The sequence below is a fragment of the Salvelinus fontinalis genome, chromosome 6 (genome assembly GCF_029448725.1).
Source record: "Salvelinus fontinalis isolate EN_2023a chromosome 6, ASM2944872v1, whole genome shotgun sequence".
Lineage (NCBI taxonomy): Eukaryota > Metazoa > Chordata > Actinopteri > Salmoniformes > Salmonidae > Salvelinus > Salvelinus fontinalis.
The window spans coordinates 75147115-75169311 of NC_074670.1; the positions used below are offsets into that span (position 1 = coordinate 75147115).

General features: G+C 46.6%; 2 protein-coding genes across 2 annotated transcripts; both read left to right on the plus strand.

The window, feature by feature from the left end:
• The first annotated feature begins 418 nt into the window (after positions 1–418).
• On the plus strand, positions 419–910 carry LOC129858666 (cornifin-B-like). The gene has a single exon (XM_055927965.1). The coding sequence runs from the start codon at positions 419–421 to the stop codon at positions 908–910; it is 492 nt and encodes a 163-aa protein (XP_055783940.1).
• A 3597-nt stretch (positions 911–4507) lies between these two features.
• On the plus strand, positions 4508–21755 carry LOC129858667 (basic salivary proline-rich protein 1-like). The gene is made up of 2 exons (XM_055927966.1): positions 4508–4689; positions 20321–21755. Exons 1-2 carry the CDS (start codon positions 4508–4510, stop codon positions 21753–21755), a joined length of 1617 nt encoding a protein of 538 aa, XP_055783941.1.
• Positions 21756–22197: the final 442 nt, after the last annotated feature.

Genomic DNA, 22197 nt, shown 5'->3' on the forward strand with positions numbered 1-22197 from the left:
ATTGATTGTGATTGCATGGGTTATGCATGAGTCTGATAATACATTTCCTGAAAATACTTAAAATAGCGGCTTTGTGTTTTGCAAACGCTGTCAAGACGTTTTAGGCATAGTTAGCTGTGCTGGTTCCCTCAGGGTAAAGAGATGCAACCTGTTCAACAGATAGTCTAGTAACAAACAGAGTTTTGTTTAGTCACAATTTGTTGTCGTCTCCAAGGAGAAATGATGTCTGGAGTAAAAACAAGAGGTGAAGCGTGACTATGAAGAATTTCGACCCTGACTTTAGTCTCTTTATTGTGTTGTCCCTGTCAGGTTTTAAAAGGTACACACTGTGTGCATATGTATTTGCTGAACTGTCAAGTAAGCAATCAATCAATCACCCTGCCACCCTGCCACCCTGCCATCGTGCCACCGTGCCACCATGCCACCCGGCCACCCTGCCACCATGCCAACCTGCCACCCTGCCACCCTGCGACCGTGCCACCCTGCCACCGTGCCACCGTGTCACCTTACCACCATGGCACCGCGCCACCCTGCCACCCTGCCATCGTGCCACCATGCCACCATGCCACCATGCCACCATGCCACCCTGCCATCGTGCCACCATGCCACATGTCACCTTGCCACCATGCCACCCTGCCACCGTGTCACCTTGCCACCATGCCACCATGCCACCGCGCCACCCTGCCACCCTGCCATCGTGCCACCATGCCACCCTGCCACCGTACCACCGTGCCACCGTGCCACCGTGCCACCGTGCCACCCTGCCACCATGCCACCCTGCCATCATGCCACCCTGCCACTGTGCAACCCTGCCATCATGCCATCGTGCCACCGTGCCACCCTGCCACCATGCCACCCTGCCATCATGCCACCCTGCCTAGTACTTCACCACACTTCCCCCCTGAGTTGACCAGTTACCCATCAGAGATGATGTTCCTAGACATTCCTCACTGTACAGGCTAGTATGGCTCCCTCTCCAGTCACATCACCTCCCAAGTCTGCTCAACATCCTCGACCCTGCAGATAAGGGGGAAAAAACACGAGACAGACAGAACGACTTTGTAAAGTGATGACAGGTGAGAGTGCGCTCTGGTTTTAGATTGTCAGGTAGATTGTCAGGTAGATTGTCAGGTAGAGTGTCAGGTAGATTGTCAGGTAGATTGTCAGGTAGATTATCAGGTAGAAGTCCCAGGTCAGATCAGAATGGTGAGTGATGACAGGTAGATTGTCAGGTAGATGTCCCAGGTCAGATCAGAATAATGAGTGATGACAGGTAGATTGTCAGGTAGATTATCAGGTAGATTTTCGGGTAGATTGTCAGATAGATTGTCAGGTAGATTGTCAGGTAGGTTATCAGGTAGAAGTCCCAAGTCAGATCATAATGATGAGTGATGACAGGTAGATTGTCAGGTAGATTGTCAGGTAGATTATCAGGTAGATTATCAGGTAGATTGTCAGGTAGATTGTCAGGTAGATTGTCAGGTAGATTGTCAGGTAGATTGTCAGGTAGATTATCAGGTAGAAGTCCCAGGTCAGATCAGAATAATGAGTGATGACAGGTAGATTGTCAGGTAGATTGTCAGGTAGATTATCAGGTAGATTATCAGGTAGATTGTCAGGTAGATTGTCAGGTAGATTGTCAGGTAGATTGTCAGGTAGATTATCAGGTAGAAGTCCCAAGTCAGATCAGAATCCTGAGTGATGACAGGTAGATTGTCAGGTAGATTGTCAGGTAGATTGTCAGGTAGATTATCAGGTAGAAGTCCCAGGTCAGATCAGAATGGTGAGTGATGACAGGTGAGAGTGTCCTCTGGTTTCAGATTGTCAGGTAGATTGTCAGGTAGATTGTCAGGTAGATTGTCAGGTAGATTATCAGGTAGAAGTCCCAGGTCAGATCAGAATGGTGAGTGATGACAGGTGAGAGTGTGCTCTGGTTTCAGATTGTCAGGTAGATTGCCAGGTAGATTGTCAGGTAGATTGTCAGATAGATTATCAGGTAGAAGTCCCTGGTCAGATCAGAATGGTGAGTGATGACAGGTGAGAGTGTCCTCTGGTTTCAGATTGTCAGGTAGATTGTCAGGTAGATTGTCAGGTAGATTGTCAGGTAGATTGTCAGGTAGATTGTCAGGTAGAAGTCCCAGGTCAGATCAGAATGACGAGTGATGACAGGTAGATTGTCAGGTAGTTTATCAGGTAGATTATCAGGTAGATTGTCAGGTAGATTGTCAGGTAGTTTATCAGGTAGAAGTCCCAGGTCAGATCAGAATGATGAGTGATGACAGGTAGATTGTCAGGTAGATTGTCAGGTAGATTATCAGGTAGATTGTCAGGTAGATTGTCAGTTAGATTATCAGGTAGAAGTCCCAGGTCAGATCAGAATGATGAGTGATGACAGGTAGATTGTCAGGTAGATTGTCGGGTAGATTGTCTGGTAGATTGTCAGGTAGATTGTCAGGTAGATTGTCAGGTAGTTTATCAGGTAGAAGTCCCAGGTCAGATCAGAATGATGAGTGATGACAGGTAGATTGTCAGGTAGATTGTCAGGTAGATTATCAGGTAGATTGTCAGGTAGATTGTCAGTTAGATTATCAGGTAGAAGTCCCAGGTCAGATCAGAATGATGAGTGATGACAGGTAGATTGTCAGGTAGATTGTCGGGTAGATTGTCTGGTAGATTGTCAGGTAGATTGTCAGGTAGATTGCCAGGTAGATTGTCAGGTAGATTGTCGGGTAGATTGTCAGGTAGATGTCCCAGGTCAGATCAGATGGATGTAGGTTCTAACATCCTTGACAAAGTAGTTCTACCTCCAGGTTTCCTGTCTCCACCGTTGCCATGGTTTCCCCCTGGGAGGAAAGGATGTCATCAACTCACTGACTCCACAACCACTAGTAGAGTCTGAAAACTAACCTGAGGTGTTTCACTTTGTATAGTTATTCCTGCTCTTCTCTCCCTCGCTCTCTCGCTGTCTCTCTCCCTATCTATCTCGCGCATGCTCTATCTCTCTCTTGCTATCTCTCTCTTTCCCTTGCAGTGCGTACTGGGAGTTTTTTGGAGTTTGAGTGTTTGGTGTGGAGGGCTTTGTCCTAACTTCTTTTCTTGATTCTGTCCTTGGTCTTTCCTTTCAAATTGTATTTTCTATGGTGGAGGGTTAACTTCTTTGGGACAGGGGGGCAGTATTGAGTAGCTTGGATAAAAAGGTGCCCAGAGTAAACTGCCTGCTACTCAGTCTTAAAAACTAGAATATGCATATAATTAGTAGATTTGGATAGAAAACACTCTGAAGTTTCTAAAATTTTTGAATGATGTCTGTGAGTATAACACAACTCATATGGCAGGCAAAAACCTGAGAATAAATCCAACCAGGAAGTGGGAAATCTGAGGTTTGTAGTTTTTCAAATCTTTGCCTATCCAAGATACAGTGGAAATGCCGGAAGCCTTCGGCTGAGTAGCCGGGAAATCACAGAGTCGGCCGGGAGGTGGGCCTGGCTCAGGGATAACTTCGGGGCTGGGTCACTCGGTGGCAGCTAGCTAGCTGTGATGATCAGGAGAAATGGTCCAGGGTTTACGGCAGGAATCCGGCGTTGTAGTGGAGAAAACAGTCCGATGCTGGCAGGTATTATCCAGGCTAAAATTAAATAAAAAGCGTCTGGTGTCGGTGCAGAAGAAAAGGCTGTTAGCAGTGGCTAACAATGGCTAAATAGCTAGTAGCTAATTAGCTGGCTAGCTTCTGATGGTTAGCTTCTGATGGAGGTTCTGGCTATAAGGTCTAAAAATAGAGGATCCGTATCACATTGGGTGAGGCGGGTTACAGGAAGATATATTTAAATTAAAAATGGAAAAGATATTGAGAATAAATAGAAATGTATTCAAAAAAATACGAAAACTACAAAGTACACGAGAGGATGGCAAACCACGTCTGCACTGCTACGCCATCTTGGATTCAAGATGTAATGAGATGCAGACAGCAGAGGCTGGGCCTAGTCATGCCAGGGATGGTGGTGTAGATGAGGCTGGGCCTAGTCATGCCAGAGATGGTGGTGTAGATGAGGCTGGGCCTAGTCATGCCAGGGTGGTGGTGTAGATGAGGCTGGGCCTAGTCATGCCAGAGATGGTGGTGTAGATGAGGCTGGGCCTAGTCAGGCTAGAGATGGTGGAATAGCTGAGGCTGGGTCTAGTCATGCTATGGATGGTGGTGTAGCTGAGGCTGGTTCTAGTCAGACTAGAGATGGTGGGGTAGCTGAGGCTGGGCCTAGTCCTGCTATGGATGGTGGTGTAGATGAGGTTGTGTCTCGTCATGCTATGGATGGTGGTGTAGATGAGGCTGGGCCTAGTCATGCTTTGGAGGGTGGTGTAGATGATGCTGGGTTTAGTCAGGTTATTCTAGTGGATGAGGAGAGTATAGTGGAGAAGTGTAAGAGACTAAGGGGGGGAGGGTGTCAAGAAGAAATGGAAAAAGGGGCAGACGAAAAGAGGTGGGAGGGGAGAAGCTGGTGTGGTCAAAGGCACCATGGAACCTTTGCCTGGTGCTGGGGGGGAGGCCCTGACCAGAGAGGAAGGGCAGGTGGTCAGGATGGGAGATGAAGATGAGGAGGAAAGTGAGTCAGAGGACGAGGATGATGAGGAGTTTTTTTCCCCAGACTCCTCTTCAATGGGTCCGGAGCTGACAGCCAGTCAAGCAGAGGGGTCAAAGTATACTTTGAGGGAACTGACAAGGTTCCTGAATGAGACCAAGGGAAAAAAGTTAATCTTGAGGCTTTTTTTCTGATGCGAGAAAGTTTGTAAGATCAGTACAACATGCAATGGAAAATGAGAGGCGTAGTGTCCTCTCACCCAAGAAACAGTTTAGGTTGAGGAAGTGGATCACAACAGTGTGTAAAGGTCGACCTTCAGACACTGTTTAGATGTAGAGTTTCTTTATGGCACTGGGGCTTTTTGAGCTTTGCTATTGGTCTCTTTCTTTGCTGGCTTTTCTCCCACTTCTTATGGAGACTCTTCGGGTAGGTTCGTTTACTATAAATGGCGCCAGAGATGCGGGAAAGAGGAGTGTGTTGGGTGAATATGTAAAACAGAAAATGTACATGTGTGTTTCTGCAGGAGACTCATAGTGATGTGGTGAATGAAGTTCATTGGTGGCTCTGGTGGAAAGGGGCAAGTGTGTTGAGCAATGGGATACATATTAGCGCATGGGTGGCAGTCCTTTTTGTAAAGGGTCTGTCTGTAAAAATGTGCTCCTCAAAGGAGGTGTGTAGGGGTAGGCTGCTTGTTGTAAAAGCAGAAATTAACAACATGCGTGTTGTCTTTATAAATGTGTATGCACCTAACACGAAGAGAGATTTGGAGTCGTAGACAGGAACTCTCACAGGTAGCGCCTGAGGAGACGCTGGTGGTTGGCGGGGACTGGAACTGTACAATGGATTTTATGAAAGACAGAAATGGGGAAGAGCCTCATTCAGAGTCAGTGGGAGTGTTAAGGGACATCATTAACCATTTCGACCTAGTGGATGTTTGGAGAACTAAACATCCCAACACAAGACAGTATACATGGGTGAAGGTTTTTGGGGCTAGGGTGAGTGCAGCCAGAATTGATTGTTTTTACATGTCCAGGAATCTGAGCAATAGGCTGTTGGGCGCTACCATTCTATTCTCCCGTGGGGTTTTACATGTCCAGGAATCAGAGCAATAGGCTGTTGGGCGCTACCATTCTCCCGTGGGGTTTTACATGTCCAGGAATCAGAGCAATAGGCTGTTGGGCGCTACCATTCTCCCGTGGGGTTTTACATGTCCAGGAATCAGAGCAATAGGCTGTTGGGCGCTACCATTCTCCCGTGGGGTTTTACATGTCCAGGAATCAGAGCAATAGGCTGTTGGGCGCTACCATTCTCCCGTGGGGTTTTACATGTCCAGGAATCAGAGCAATAGGCTGTTGGGCGCTACCATTCTCCCGGTGGGGATTTCGGATCACCACATAATCATGGCTCCGCTGTCTATTTCACCACGCCCTCGGCATGCATCCTATTGGAAGATTAATGTAAAGCTCTTTCAAAATGCTACTTTTTGCTCAGGTTACAAGATTTTTGGGAAAGATGGAGGCAGCGAAGAGAGGAGTATGAGTCTCTGGGTCAATGGTGGGATGTGGGGAAAGTCCAAATTCGGCTTTTCTGTCAACAGTATAAATCTCTCTCATCCTCAGAGGCTTGGAGAGTACTGGGGGAAATCGAGCATTGTATTAGTGAGATAGAGGTAGAGATGATGGGGCAAGGCAATGTAGGCCTTCAGGCTAATTTATTTGAATTACCAGTTTTATCCACGTTAAAGCAAAGGGAGCACTTGTAAGAGCTAGGTTCTCAATGCTCAAGGAAATGGATGGTCCCAGCTCCTTCCTCTTTGGTTTGGAAAGACAGAGCAGTGTAGCCAAGGGTATGCATTGTCTACGGCTGACTGATGGGGGGGGGGGGGGGGGGGGGGTGACCTCTGTGGTGAGGGAGATGCGGGAGCAGACTGTGGAGTTTTATACTGAGTTGTATAGGGCAGAAATGTGTGATCCTATGTGTGCTCAGGTCTTGTTTTCAGAACTCCCTCTCTGGCAAAGAGGGATGAAATGGACATTCCTCTGTTGTCCCATGAACTGGCAGAGGCCACTTCCGGGTTAGATTTTCTCAGGTTTTCGCCTGCAGAATCAGTTTTGTTATACTCACAGACAATATTTTGACAGTTTTGGAAACTTTGGAGTGTTTTCTATCCTAATCTGTAAATTATATGCATAATCTACGATCTGGACCTGAGAAATAGTCTGTTCACCTTGGGAACGTTATTTAAAAAATAAAAATAAATCTGAGCCCTAGCGAAAATTAAGGTAAGGAATATTAGGAGCCTAACAGGAGTGAAGGCACATCAGTGCCAGGGGATATGTTGGGCGGAGAGTATGGTGGGTTTTAGACGGAGGGTGCTCTACAAACTCCCCAGTACCAAAGAGGTCAGGGGACCTCCAGTGGAAGGTTCTTCATGGAGCCCTGGCCACTAACAGCTGGTTGGCACGGGTTGAACCGGGAATTGGGCAGGGCTGTCCTTTCTGCGTTATGAGAGAAATGGTGATTCATGTGTTTTCTGTGTGCGCCAGGTTAATGCCATTAATGTCTCTGTTGGAATGTCTGTGTGAGAGGTTGGGGGTGGTTTTTACTGTTGGGATGTTTATAATGGGGTACAGGTATTCAAATATGGAAAAGGCCAAATGTGTGTTGTTGAATTTTCTGTGTGCTCAGGCAAAGTTGTCTATTTGGCTAACGAGGAGGAACAGGGTCAAAGGTGGGGGATAACAGACCCTTTACTATTGTTTAATGGGATGGTCTCTGTGCGCCTTAGGGTGGAATTTGAGTTCTGTAAAATGATAAAATGTGTGGAGATGTTTCAGGAGATATGGTGTGTTGGGGGGCTGTCTGTATAGCTGGGAAGATGTTTAGGATATACTGATGTAGATATGGTGTGTTGGGGGGCTGTCTGTATAGCTGGGGAAGATGTTTAGGATATACTGATGTAGATATGGTGTGTTGGGGGGCTGTCTGTATAGCTGGGGAAGATGTTTAGGATATACTGATGTAGATATGGTGTGTTGGGGGGCTGTCTGTATAGCTGGGGAAGATGTTTAGGATATACTGATGTAGATATGGTGTGTTGGGGGGCTGTCTGTATAGCTGGGGAAGATGTTTAGGATATAATGATGTAGATATGGTGTGTTGGGGGGCTGTCTGTATAGCTGGGGAAGATGTTTAGGATATACTGATGTAGATATGGTGTGTTGGGGGGCTGTCTGTATAGCTGGGGAAGATGTTTAGGATATACTGATGTAGATATGGTGTGTTGGGGGGCTGTCTGTATAGCTGGGGAAGATGTTTAGGATATACTGATGTAGATATGGTGTGTTGGGGGGCTGTCTGTATAGCTGGGGAAGATGTTTAGGATATACTGATGTAGATATGGTGTGTTGGGGGGCTGTCTGTATAGCTGGGGAAGATGTTTAGGATATACTGATGTAGATATGGTGTGTTGGGGGGCTGTCTGTATAGCTGGGGAAGATGTTTAGGATATACTGATGTAGATATGGTGTGTTGGGGGGGCTGTCTGTATAGCTGGGAAGATGTTTAGGATATACTGATGTAGATATGGTGTGTTGGGGGGCTGTCTGTATAGCTGGGGAAGATGTTTAGGATATACTGATGTAGATATGGTGTGTTGGGGGGGCTGTCTGTATAGCTGGGGAAGATGTTTAGGATATAGTGATGTAGATATGATGTGTTGGGGGGCTGTCTGTATAGCTGGGGAAGATGTTTAGGATATACTGATGTAGATATGGTGTGTTGGGGGGGCTGTCTGTATAGCTGGGAAGATGTTTAGGATATACTGATGTAGATATGGTGTGTTGGTGGGCTGTCTGTATAGCTGGGGAAGATGTTTAGGATATACGGTTGTAGAAGTGGTGAGTTTTTTGGGGTTATTGTGATATGTTGTGTTCTGTTTCATGGGGTAGGGGGAAAGGTGAGTATGGTACATGAATGCAGTACAGGATATATTTTGGTGTTATATTTTAAGAGGAGGTGATGAGGTTTTAATGAAATTAGATTGTTTCATTGAAGAGACAAAAAGTCAAAAGTCTCTCTCTTTCACTCTCTTTTTCTCTCTCTCTCTCTCTCTCTCTCTCTCTCTCTCTCTCTCTCTCTCTCTCTCTCTCTCTCTCTCTCTTTCTCTCTCTCTCTCTCTCTCGCTATCTCTATCTCTCGCTCTCTCTCTCTCCATCGCTCTTTCACTTTCTCTCACTCTCTCGCTCTCTCTCTCGCTCCCTCCCTCTCTCTCTTGCTATCCCCCTCTCTCTCGCTCTTTCTCTCACTCTCTCGCTCTCTTTCTCTGTCTCTCCGCCCCCTCTTTCTCTCCCAGACCAATTCTCCTCTCCCCTACTCCTCTCACTCTGTTCCAGCAGTTGAGATTACATACTTAAAGCTGGGTTTTATATGCTATTTCCACTCTATGAAGAATAATACTTTTAAATTGTGAAAATTATTATAATGCCCTTTTAGTGTAAGAGCTATTTTTTTTTTTACTTTTGGAATTTCAGCTTGTTTTGGTGGGATGATGTTTTGGCCTGCCTGGTGACATCGCCATAAGTTAATAGACCAATAACAAAGAGAGTTCCAAACCTCTCTGCCAATGACTAGTTTTCAGGTTACATATCCCTCCCATTAGGCCTCTCACTTAGACCACTCCCAGACAGTCCTAGCTAAATACTTGCTTGAGAAATTGCTTTTTGCTAAGAAGCTATTTTTGTTTCTTTTGACCATTTTAATTTAAAATATTCCCAGTAAGGCACTTAATTGTTAACCAGAAATGATTTGATATTGAGATGGAAATGGCTGCATTGGACTGGCGGTGCCAGTTAGGCTGGGAGGGGAGGCTGGCTGGTTGATGCACTGTAACAGCTGCTGATGGTGGTGGATGTAGGCCCCTGCACCGCAGACCCAGTCCCAGGGAGCCTCCAGATTGGATGTGTTTCAGGCTGCTCATGCCTGTATCCTCAGGATGAAGCTCCATCTTGGATGGTAGTGCAAAAGCAATTAACAACCTGCCTGTCATTAATGAGAACGTTTTACCATTAGCTACAGGCAGTATGTGACTTTGTATGTATAAAAGCTGAAATCTATAGTACAGTATACAGTAAGAACACAAGAGAATACAGGATGAAATTATTCATTTATTGTGTGTTTTTTAACAATATAACACAAAGCTATGAAGTCAGTCAGTTTTACTTTAAATGTCAATGTATCTATATTGTTTGGCTAACCTTGTTACAGCCCCCCGTCCCCCCAGTGTAGTGGTGTATTATAGGCTAACTGGTATTCTAGCTGGTACTCTCCCTGTGTGTGTGTGTGTGTGTGTGTGTGTGTGTGTGTGTGTGTGTGTGTGTGTGTGTGTGTGTGTGTGTGTGTGTGTGTGTGTGTGTGTGTGTGTGTGTGTGTGTGTGTGTGTGCCAGTGTGCGTCTGTCTCTCTCTTTTTGCTGAGATTTCTGTAGTCTGCCTTCCACCCATTGATTTAGTATGCCCAGTGATGGATTGCTTTAATAAAGGTAGGTGCCGTACCCCCCAAAAATGAGCAGGATTGATTAGCAACATCTGCATTTTGCTGGATAAACAGAGCAAGAGCCAGGAAGACCTGCTAAATAATGAAGCCCCACAATACCGTTTTTTTACTCTCTCTCTCAATTTCAATTCAATTTAAGGGATTTATTGGCATTGGAAACAAATGTGTACATTGCCAAAGCAAGTGAAAAAGAAAATAAACAAAAGTGAAGTAAACAACAAAAATCGACAGTAAACATTACACTCACAAAAGTTCCAAAAGAATAAAGACAATTAAAACATCAATATGTCTATTTACTGTGTTGTAATGATTTGCAAATAGTTAAAGAACAAAATATAGGTTGAATTTGCAATAGTGTTTGTTCTTCACTGGTTGCCCTTTTCTTGTGGCAACAGGTCACACATCTTGCTGCTGTGATTGCACGCTATGGTATTTCACCCAGTAGATATGGGAGTTTTTCAAAGTTTTATTTTTTTTTCAAATTCTTTGTGGGTCTGTGTAATCTGAGGGAAATATAGAGGCGGGGGGCAATGCAAATAGTCTGGGTAACCATTTGATTAGATGTTCAGGAGTCTTATGGCTTTGGGGTAGAAGCTGTTAAAAAGCCTCTTGGACATTGCCTTGTTGCTCTGGTACCCCTTGCCGTGCGGTACCCGAGAGAACAGTCTATGACTAGGTTGGCTGGAGTCTTTTGACAATTTTTACGGCCTTCCTCTGACACTGCCTAGTAAAGTCGTCCTGGATGGCAGAAAGCTTAAACCCAGTAATGTACTGGGCCATACGCACTACCCTCTGTCTTGCCTTGCGGTCGGAGGCCGAGCAGTTGCCATTCACCACAGTGAAGGCGTAGGCTCAGGTTTTCTGGGTCTCTGTGTTTTTGGTTGAACAGGTTTCTCAATTTCTTTCTTAGGTTTTTGCATTCTTCATCAGACGATTTGTTATTGTTGTTAATTTGTGGGAGGGAATGCTGTCACCTCCAGGTAGGTGTTTGTCCCCCAGTGTGCTGAGGATTCTTGTCCAGTTCCGGCATTTAGGTCACCACAGACTACTACATGTCCCTGGTCCTGGAAATGGTTGATCTCCCTCTCTGGGATGGAGAAGCAGTCATCGTTGAAGTATGGGGATTCTATTGGGGGGATATAGGTAGTACACACGAGGACATTTTTATCTGATGAGATCATTTCCTTATTATATTATAGCCAGATGTAAAATGTTCCTGTTTTGACTAATTTAATAGAGTGGGTTAGGTCTGCTCTATACTAAAATAGCATACCCCCTGAGTCTCTTCCCTGTTTCACAGGAAACATAGTTTCATAGTTTGGTGGATAGGACTACCAACTCTCTGTAACCTAGAGGGCAACCAGTGGGTCCGTCTCCTCTTTACCAGGTGTCTTGTAGGATGACAATGTCTGGCATGTTCGTCGTATTGAGGAGACCAAGGCACAGCGTGATATGAATACATTCTTCTTTTAATAAAGGAACACTGAACAAAGACGAACGTGCCGCTAAATAGAACGAGTGCTGACATGCAACTCCACATAGACAAATACCCACAAAACCTAAATGGAAAATGGCAACCTAAATAGGATCCCCAATCAGAGACAACGATAAACAGCTGCCTCTGATTGGGAACCAATTCAGGCCACCATAAACCTACATTACCTAGACATAAAAAAAATCCCCATAGATAAACAAAAACCCTAGACAAGACAAAAACACACATACCCACCCTTGTCACACCCTGACCTGCCCAAAATAATACGGAAAATATAGAAAACTAAGGTCAGGGCGTGACAATGTCTGTATTTCCAATTTCTTTGATGAAGTCCGGGTTCCTACTCTTTAGGCCAAAGGCAGATGACCTCAGACCTTGTATATTCCAGGATGAGATAGTAAAAGCTTTGTGTTCCATAGTGTCTAGTGTTGTTTTTGTGTGGTTTAGGCCCGGACCATCACAGTAGGTGCGAGCAGAGCATGTTGAACATCTAATACATACCTCTAAGGTTGCAGGATGGGGCTTGGGTGGGTGTAATAGTGGGGGTTGGGCCTGGTGCAGGATGGGGCTTGGGTGGGTGTAATAGTGGGGGTTGGGCCTGTTGCTCTGCTCACGGCCTGGGCATATGTTCTGCTATCATGTTGAGGTCCTTGCCGCAGGGGAGGGGGAGGGGGAGGGGGGGGGGATCATGGGGAAGCAGAAGGGCCATAGGTCTGATAGGTCTGGGGGAGCCTATATAGGGTGTGGCCAGGGTTTGCTTGGGGTGGTCTTGGCCGGTTGGTGTGTGGCTGGTGATGCTGTGGTCTGGGTGTAGGTCCTCTTGGCGTGGGTTCTCTCAGTGCAGGTCTTGGAAGGTGTCTCGCTGGTCTGGGCCGGGGGTCCGTTGCTCTATTGCTCCAGTGTGAGGTGCTGAGGCTGCGGTTGAGGTTGACATCCTTCAGAGTCCTGGCAAAAGTTGGGATTGCTGCCTTGTAGAGGTGGACCTGGTCGTAAAAGCTGTTCAAGTCTAGGGTGGAGTGGTGGGCCAGGTAGACATGAGGTTTTGAGGCACAGTCCTGGGAAATGCTTGCGTTCACGCGTTGTATGCTGAACGTCTTTTCGTGGTAGCAGGGTGGAGATAACCACTTGTGTATTGGGAAAAGTGGAAGAAACTTTTTCAACCACCCTTCGCTGCTGGGCCTTCAGGTCATTTGTGTCCGTGTGAATTATAATGTGGCTATGGGACCCTAGTCGGTCCAGGACATGTCTAGTGTTTGGAGTTGAGCCACTGTGTTTGGAAAAAAGTTTATCCTCTTGAATGTTTTTGCCATTTGAGTCAATGAGGAGCACAGTCTCCGGCTTTTGTATGTCCTCAGTGTATGTGGGGGGGATTGTCAGGAGAGCTATTAGGGGAGCTGACAGGGGGGCTGTTAGAAAGGGGTGGGGTCCGTTGGGTTGGTGGGTCATGTGTTGTCTGTCCCATTGTGGTGTCGAGGTTGTGGTCTGGTTCTGAGGTGGGCTGTTCTGCTGGCTTCTCTGGGGGAAGTGTCCTGCTCTCTGTCACACCTCAGCTTTGTCACCTCCTCCTTCAGTGCCATGTGTGCCTCTTTAAGTTCTCTCACCTCAGTCCGTAGAGCAGCCAGCTCTCTCAGACAGCCATCCAGTTCCACCATCCGCACTCCGGGTCTTGTTGGGGGGTGTTGTTCTGGTCTGTTTTGTGGGTTTGTTCTGTCTGGAGTGTGTGGACCAGCTCTCTGAGCTCCACCATCTCTCTCTCCAGCTCTGTGAATTTATCCCTCTCAATGATGTTGGAGCAGTGCAGTTGTGGAACCTGGGTGTGTTCAGTGCTGGGGTGGGGGGGGGGGGTGACTATCCTCCTCTGCAGAACAGGTTGAAGAGGTGTGATCAGACTCACTCAGGATGGGGGAGTCATCACAGAGTCCTTTTCCTGCTGTGCTCTCTCTTTGATCCGGTAAAAGTCCTTCTGGAACTGCATGAGGATGTCCTGCACCATTACTGTCCCAGACTTGTACAGGTTGAAGAGGTGTGATCAGACTCACTCAGGATGGGGGAGTCATCACAGAGAGCTTTTCCTGCTGTGCTCTCTCTTTGATCCTGTAAAAGTCCTTCTGGAACTGCATGAGGATGCCCTGCACCATTACTGTCCCAGACTTGTACAGGTTGACAGAGGTGCGATCAGACTCACTCAGGATGGGGGAGTCATCACAGAGAGCTTTTCCTGTTGTGCTCTCTCTTTGATCCTGTAAAAGTCCTTCTGGAACTGCATGAGGATGCCCTGCACCATTACTGTCCCAGACTTGTACAGGTTGAAGAGGTGTGATCAGACTCACTCAGGATGGGGGAGTCATCACAGAGAGCTTTTCCTGCTGTGCTCTCTCTTTGATCCGGTAAAAGTCCTTCTGGAACTGCATGAGGATGCCCTGCACCATTACTGTCCCAGACTTGTACACCTTGAAAGAGGTTGCTTACATTTCTTCAACGTCTAATATTCGGAGTTTCCAGCCTGGGCCAAAACCCTCTCTCTTAACTTAGGGGTAGTGTGCTGTTATAGCACTGTGCTTAGATTCTCCTCTTTGTAGCAGTCAGCAAATAGTGTCTCTGGACCGTCCTTGAGGAGTTTTTTTAACTTATTCCGTGCAGTGTTATTTTTAATATCCATGGGCTACTGTATTATAATGACCTTGGCACAGGGATAAGCCATGGGGGATTCAAAGGCCTCTGCATTTGGGTTGGGGGGGCTGTGAAACTCTCCTGCCATTGCTGGGTTTAAGAATTTTCACACCTCTCACTTCAGACTTTAGTAATTGAAGTTGCAGCCAGGTCAGTTCTGTCCTAGCAGCTTGGTAGCTTAGTGGCCTTATTAATTAAGCTTAATATATCAAAATTACCTAGAGATTATTGCCTTATATGTTTTGGCTTCAGAAGAAGGTTCAGACTGAACATTACTCACTCAGTTTTGTGTTGGATGGTATTTCCAGGTTCCACTGTGTTTCTTCAGCAGGTTTTCTTTTGTTCTAAGTTTTTTCTTGGTAGTCCTTGATGAGGGCTCCCGAGTGGTGCAGAAGTCTAAGGCACTGCATCTCAGTGCTAGAGGCATCACTACAAACCCTGGTTCAATTCCAGGCTGTATCACTACCATCCGTGATTGGGAGTACCATAGGGGGTGCACAATTGGCCCAGCGTCGTCCGGGTTAGGGTTTGGCTGGTGTAGGCTGTCATTGTAAATGAGAATTTGTTCTTATTAACTGACCTGTCTAGTTAAATAGAGGTTAAATAATATTTTAAAAGGAATAGTCCATTCAGGTAATTTTGTCCAAAATCAAGGTTTTATCCAACTCTAATTCTCTCTCTCTCTCTCTCTCTCTCTCTCTCTCTCTCTCTCTCTCTCTCTCTCTCTCTCTCTCTCTCTCTCTCTCTCTCTCTCTCTCTCTCTCTCTCTCTCTCTCTCTCTCTCTCTCTATCCTTTTGCTGCGACAGTACTGGTCAAATTAAAATCCTACAGGTCCAATAACTTCTACTGCTACTCCTAGTGTTGTTGAATGTGCAGCTCATTGGGAAAAGTTGACTAAACTCTGCTACTCCTAGTGCTGTTGAATGTGCAGCTTGTTGGGAAAAGTTGACTAAACTCTGCTACTCCTAGTGCTCTGGGTGGAAGCAGTGGCATTACAATATTAATGAAGCTTGTTACATAACACATCACAGGGCCTAGACCAGCTCCCCTCAGACAAACTGCTCTGATACTAATAACGTCTGTTCTGTTGTGAGAGAAGTGTGTTCCTCCTCTTCTATCATAGAACCTCTGCTGGTGCCAGCTTGGTGAGAACAAGAAGAAGCACGTCCCATCAGTAGGCCTACAGTGTTTCTCTTGTTAGTTATCATTGAGAGGTTTCAGGTTTATTATCGGAGAGGAGGTGGTTATTGAGTTGTTACTCTCTCCTTTCCCTCTCTTTGTTCTTTTGTTTTAACAAGTTATTTAGTGTTCCATCTCAATCAGAGGTGCTTATCCTCTCTCTCCCACATGCCTCCTCTCCATGTTTGACTCTCTCCGTGTTTGACTCTCTCCGTGTTTGACTCTCTCCGTGTTTGACTCTCTCCATGTTTGACTCTCTCCATGTTTGACTCTGTCCATGTTTGACTCTCTCCATGTTTGACTCTGTCCATGTTTGACTCTCTCCATGTTAGACTCTGTCCATGTTTGACTCTCTCCATATTTGACTCTCTCCATGTTTGACTCTGTCCTTGTTTGACTCTCTCCATGTTTGACTCTCTCCATGTTTGACTCTCTCCATGTTAGACTCTGTCCATGTTTGACTCTCTCCATGTTTGACTCTCTCCATGATTGACTCTCCATGTTTGACTCTCTCCATGTTAGACTCTGTCCATGTTTGACTCTCTCCATGTCTGACTCTGTCCATGTTTGACTCTGTCCATGTTTGACTCTCTCCATGTTTGGCTCTGTCCATGTTTGACTCTTTCCATGTTTGACTCTTTCCATGTTTGACTCTGTCCATGTTTGACTCTGTGAGGGGGGAGTGAGGGGGTGAGGATCCATGAGATGTGATGAGTGAGTGGGTGAGGAGTCATGAGATTTGATGAGTGAGTGGGTGAGGAGTAATGAGATGTGATGGGTGAGGGGATGAGGCATCATGAGATGTGATGGGTGATGGAGTGAGGCGTCATGAGATGTGATTGGTGAGGTCGTGACCAGAGCCCTGTAGGCGCAGGTATAGTACCCCTCATAAGCCTGCTGTGGTAATCGTCTCCGGGACAGTCTGATCTGTGGTAATCGTCTCTGGGACAGACTGATCTGTGGTAATCGTCTCTGGGACAGTGTGATCTGTGGTAATCGTCTCCGGGACAGTCTGATCTGTGGTAATCGTCCCTGGGACAGTCTGATCTGTGGTAAATGTCTCCGGGACAGTCTGATCTGTGGTAAATGTCTACGGGACAATCTGACCTGTGGTAACCGTCTCTGGGACAGTCTGATCTGTGGTAATCGTCTCTGGGACAGTGATCTGTGGTAATCGTCTCCGGGACAGTCTGATCTGTGGTAATCGTCCCTGGGACAGTCTGATCTGTGGTAAATGTCTCCGGGACAGTCTGATCTGTGGTAATCGTCTCCGGGACAGTCTGATCTGTGGTAATCGTCCCTGGGACAGTCTGATCTGTGGTAAATGTCTCCGGGACAGTCTGATCTGTGGTAAATGTCTACGGGACAGTCTGATCTGTGGTAATCGTCTCTGGGACAGACTGATCTGCTGTAATCGTCCCTGGGACAGTCTGATCTGTGGTAATCGTCTCTGGGACAGTCTGATCTGTTGTAATCGTCTCTGGGACAGACTGATCTGTGGTAATCGTCTCCGGGACAGTCTGATCTGTGGTAATCATCTCCGGGACAGTCTGATATGTGGTAATCGTCTCTGGGACAGTCTATTCGGTGGTAATCATCTCTGGGACAGTCTGATCTGTCGTAATCATCTCTGGGACAGTCAGATCTGGGAGCTGATGGCACCAAGCTCCCATTGGGGCTTTGTCACTAACATTGCAGAGAAGTGAACTCTGTCTGTCACTCTCTCACACACTGCATCCCTCTCTCCCCTTCTCCTTCTCTCTCCCTCTGTTGGCATTTTACCTCAGTGTATCCCTGCTGAAGATGAAAAGGCAGAATAAGGTTGTGGCCGGCTACTTTAAAGGCCTCTCAATGAGGGTCAGTGATTACCATTAATTCAATCCGGGGGACTTGTTAGTATCACCCTGACGTTTTTTTTCCAGACAAAATGAAGCGATCCTATCAGTTATCAATCGTAATGAGCTGTACTACTCAACCGCCAGCCAGAACACAGAGGATGCATTCCAAATCACACCCTGTTCCCTAAAAAGAATAGTGTGCCATTTGGCACGCACTACAGACAACTAGCTAGGCAACATGGCAGCCCCGTGAAATAACAACATCTTGTTTGGTCCTGTGCCACCATGTTACACAAGACCATAGACATAGAATCCATAGAATGGCTTTCCCCATTCAAATCAATGATTTTGCAATTACATCTACTTATTCTACTTCTATAGGCCATATAAACAAATCTGATGCAGTGTTTTGCAGCATGCCTTGTTTTGTTCAGGTCACAATACAACACCTGAGTGGTTGGTTGAGTCAAGCAATGCTACTTTACTGGTGTTGCTGTAAAAAGTCTAGCACTCTTCTGTGCTTTGAGTTTACACCTGCCGAGACAGCCCAGTTAGCCTAGTGGGTTACACCAAAACAAACAGCGTAAAGACCAAAACAAACAGCGTAAAGACCAAAACAAACAGCGTAAAGACCAAAACAAACAGCGTAAAGACCAAAACAAACAGCGTAAAGACCAAAACAAACAGCGTAAATACCAAAACAAACAGCGTTAAGACCAAAACAAACAGCGTTAAGACCAAAACAAACAGCGTTAAGACCAAAACAAACAGCGTTAAGACCAAAACAAACAGCGTTAAGACCAAAACAAACAGCGTTAAGACCAAAACAAACAGCGTTAAGACCAAAACAAACAGCGTTAAGACCAAAACAAACAGCGTTAAGACCAAAACAAACAGCGTTAAGACCAAAACAAACAAGTTAATCTACTTACTACTACCTTACCTGGATAAGAACACCTGAGAAAATCCTAAACGGATTTAATCTTGTTTATTAATGACTTGATACCTTAAAAGTTACATCCATCATAAGTTGATTGAAGGAATATAAAATCAGTTGATTGAAGGAATATACTATTTTTTATTTTGCACCATTAACCATCAAAATCATTTTCATTGATCCAGTCCTTTTTCTTATTTTGACTGTTTCCAACATTTTCATAAAGTTATTATCACACGACCCACTACAGCAATGGTCACTTAGCATATATTTTTTCCGTACTTGTAGATTGCATCGTGTATGTCACAAATTGCACCCTATTCCCTTTATATGGGGCGGCAGGGTAGCCTGGTGGTTAGAGCGTTGGACTAGTAACCGGAAGGTTGCAAGTTCAAATCCCCGAGCTGACAAAGTACAAATCTGTCGTTCTGCCCCTGAACAGGCAGTTAACCCACTGTTCCTAGGCCGTCATTGAAAATAAGAATTTGTTCTTAACTGACTTGCCTAGTTAAATAAAGGTAAAAAAAATAAATAAAAAAATAAATAAAAAATACTGCACTACTTTTGACCAGGGCCCATAGGGTAGTGCACTATTTAGAGAATACGGTGGTGCTTTTTGGGACGCATCCATGTCTTTCACGATGGTTTCTGCCCACGAATGTCTTCCTCATTAAGTATGCAGCATCCGTAGGGTCTAAATTTAAATAATTCACAACAAGCACAATCTCCATTTCGTTCACTTTTTATGAGTGTAACAGCTGTGATCTTTATCTCTCTCTTGTATTGTGTAATAAAGAAAAGAAGGCCAGCCAATGGGCCCAGTTTATCTGTAGTATATTCTGATAAAAGATAAAGGGATGGCGCGATAGATGTGCAGGTCTCTGTGTTCTTGATGGCTGTAGATTGCGCTTTTGTCTCAATATCAGACTGAGCATTTTGCAATTAAACATCACAACAATGACAAAAACAGTAGCAAATACAATAAATATAAGTACCTGACTAAAGACAGAAAGAAGCACATTCGAAGTGCAAGACAACAGTATGTTGATGGCTGTAGATTCGTGATGTGTCCGTTAGCATGGAAATAACATTGAATTAGCAGGGAGCTAACGTGACCATTACAATTAGAGCATGCTAGCTAACTCGCTCCTACAGCAATACCATCCTATTAGTGCATGATAGCTAACTCACTCTTACAGCAATAACATCCTATTAGAGCATGCTAGCTAACTCACTCTTACAGCAATAACATACAAAAGCACGTCCCAGGATGCCCCCCAATATCTAACAGGTACCGTACACCTATACACACACAACAGGACATGTTCATATTGAACTCATACACATTGTAAATATGACAATAGAATACAGTATTTCAGAACGTGACGTACCGCTTGCATTTCAGTATCAGTCTGAGAGGAATTTACGTTCCCCATCTCCCACTATTTTCAAGCATGATCAATGGCTTACCACCTTATTCATATGTAAATTCAACCAACCAATTGGAACACATACACATTGAATACATATGTGCGCAGTGTCACGTGGAAACATCAACAACCCTGTTAGTGCCCTTGTCGGCAGGCAGTTTGAAAGACAGAGTAGTCTCCTAACTCCCTCTCCTTGTCTCCTGCTCTGTTTTCATCATAAACTAACTCGATACTGGTTTTCTTCATCACACTTATTTTTTATCTGCTTTTAGTCACAGCTCGGGAAATATCACCTCTTTGTTACAGACTGTTTTCCCACTCTGTCTTTCTCCGTTTTCACGATTGTAGGAGTTATGTATGAAATTGCTGTTTGCTTTCTGCAAGCATTATTGAATTGTAGCTACTCAGTGATTCTTGATGGCGTTTATTAAAGCACATGTATGACCTTTCAGTTAATTACAAGGACAAAATCCCAAGCGGCAACACGGAGGTATAGAAAAACCTGCCAACAAACAGAACAAAGAAGCAACTCAAAACAAGTCACTGACAGCTACAGGAGCCAGCAACAGCATTCGCCTCCTTCCCAAATGGCACCCTATTCCCTATGTAGTGCACTACTTTAGACCAGTGCCCTATTCCCTATATAGTGCCCTGGTCAAAGATTGCTGCATAAATAGATTAATAGGGCCCCACCACCCGGCACAGACCAAGGCCCCACCACCCGGCACAGACCAAGGCCCCACCACCCACCACAGACCAAGGCCCCACCACCCACCACAGACCGAGGCCCCACCACCCACCACAGACCAAGGCCCCACCACCCGGCACAGACTCAGGCCCTACCACCTAGCCACAGAAACAGGCCCCACCACCCACCACAGAAACAGGCCCTACCGCCAGCCACAGAAACAGGCGCCACCACCCATCACAGACCAAGGCCCCACCACCTACCACAGACCAAGGCCCCACCACCCGGCACAGACCAAGGCCCCACCACAGACCCAGGCTCTACCGCCAGCCACAGAAACAGGCCCCACCACCCATCACAGACCAAGGCCCCACCACCTACCACAGACCATGGCGCCACTACCCGGCACAGACCAAGGCCCCACCACCCACCACAGACCCATGCCCTACCACCTAGCCACAGAAACAGGTCCCACCACCCACCACAGACCCAGGCCCTACCACCTAGCCACAGAAACAGGCCCTACCACCCACCACAGACCAAGGCCCCACCACCCGGCACAGACCAAGGCCCCACCACAGACCCAGGCTCTACCGCCAGCCACAGAAACCGGCCCCACCACCCACCACAGACCAAGGCCCCACCACCTACCACAGACCAAGGCGCCACTACCCGGCACAGACCAAGGCCCCACCACCCACCACAGACCCAGGCCCCACCACCCACCACAGACCCAGGCCCTACAACCTAGCCACAGACCAAGGCCCCACCACCCGGCACAGACCAAGGCCCCACCACCCGGCACAGACCAAGGCCCCACCACAGACCCAGGCTCTACCGTCAGCCACAGAAACAGGCCCCACCACGCACCACAGAAACAGGCCCCACCACCTACCACAGACCAAGGCGCCACTACCCGGCACAGACCCATGCCCCACCACACACCACAGACCCATGCCCTACCACCTAGCCACAGAAACAGGCCCCACCACCCACCACAGACCAAGGCCCCACCACCCGGAACAGACCAAGGTCCCACCACCCACCACAGATCAAGTCCGCACCACCCGGCACAGACCAAGGCCCCACCACCCGCCACAGACCCAGGCCCCACCACCCACCACAGACCAAGGCTCCACCACCCACCACAGACCAAGGCTCCACCACCCGCCACAGACCCAGGCCCCACCACAGACCAAGGCCTCACCCCCCGGCACAGACCAAGGCCCCACCACCCACCACAGACCAAGGCCCCACCCCCCACCACAGACCCAGTCTCTACCGCCAACCACAGAAACAGGCCCCATCACCCACCACAGACCAAAGCCCCAACACCCACCACAGAACCAAGCCCCACCACCCACCACAGAATGATCCACTGCTCTCATCTCTAACTATAATGTTATTCAAAGTTTGGGCCTGGAGAGCAGGAAGGTTTAACAGTGTGGACCAGGAGAGAAGGAATGTTTAACAGTGTGGACCTGGAGAGAAGGAAGGTTTAACAGTGTGGACCAGGAGAGAAGGAAGGTTTAACAGTGTGGGCCTGGAGAGAAGGAAGAGACAGAGAGCTGTCTTATTTCAACCTCCGACCCTAAAATCAATCAATCCTTTATTAAATCACCCTAGAAACAGCGCTGTGTAATCACATGGAACAGTGTTCCTCCTCTTCTCCACCTTATGAACAGCACTGTGTAATCACATCCTAACAGCTTTCCACCTCTGTCCCGTTACATTCTTATTAAACTGAGCTATTGTAAAACATATTTTTAGATTTTGCTATACTGAAGGTGTTCTTTCTACTCACATTACCTTCAGAGAATGGTGGTTTTGATGTCT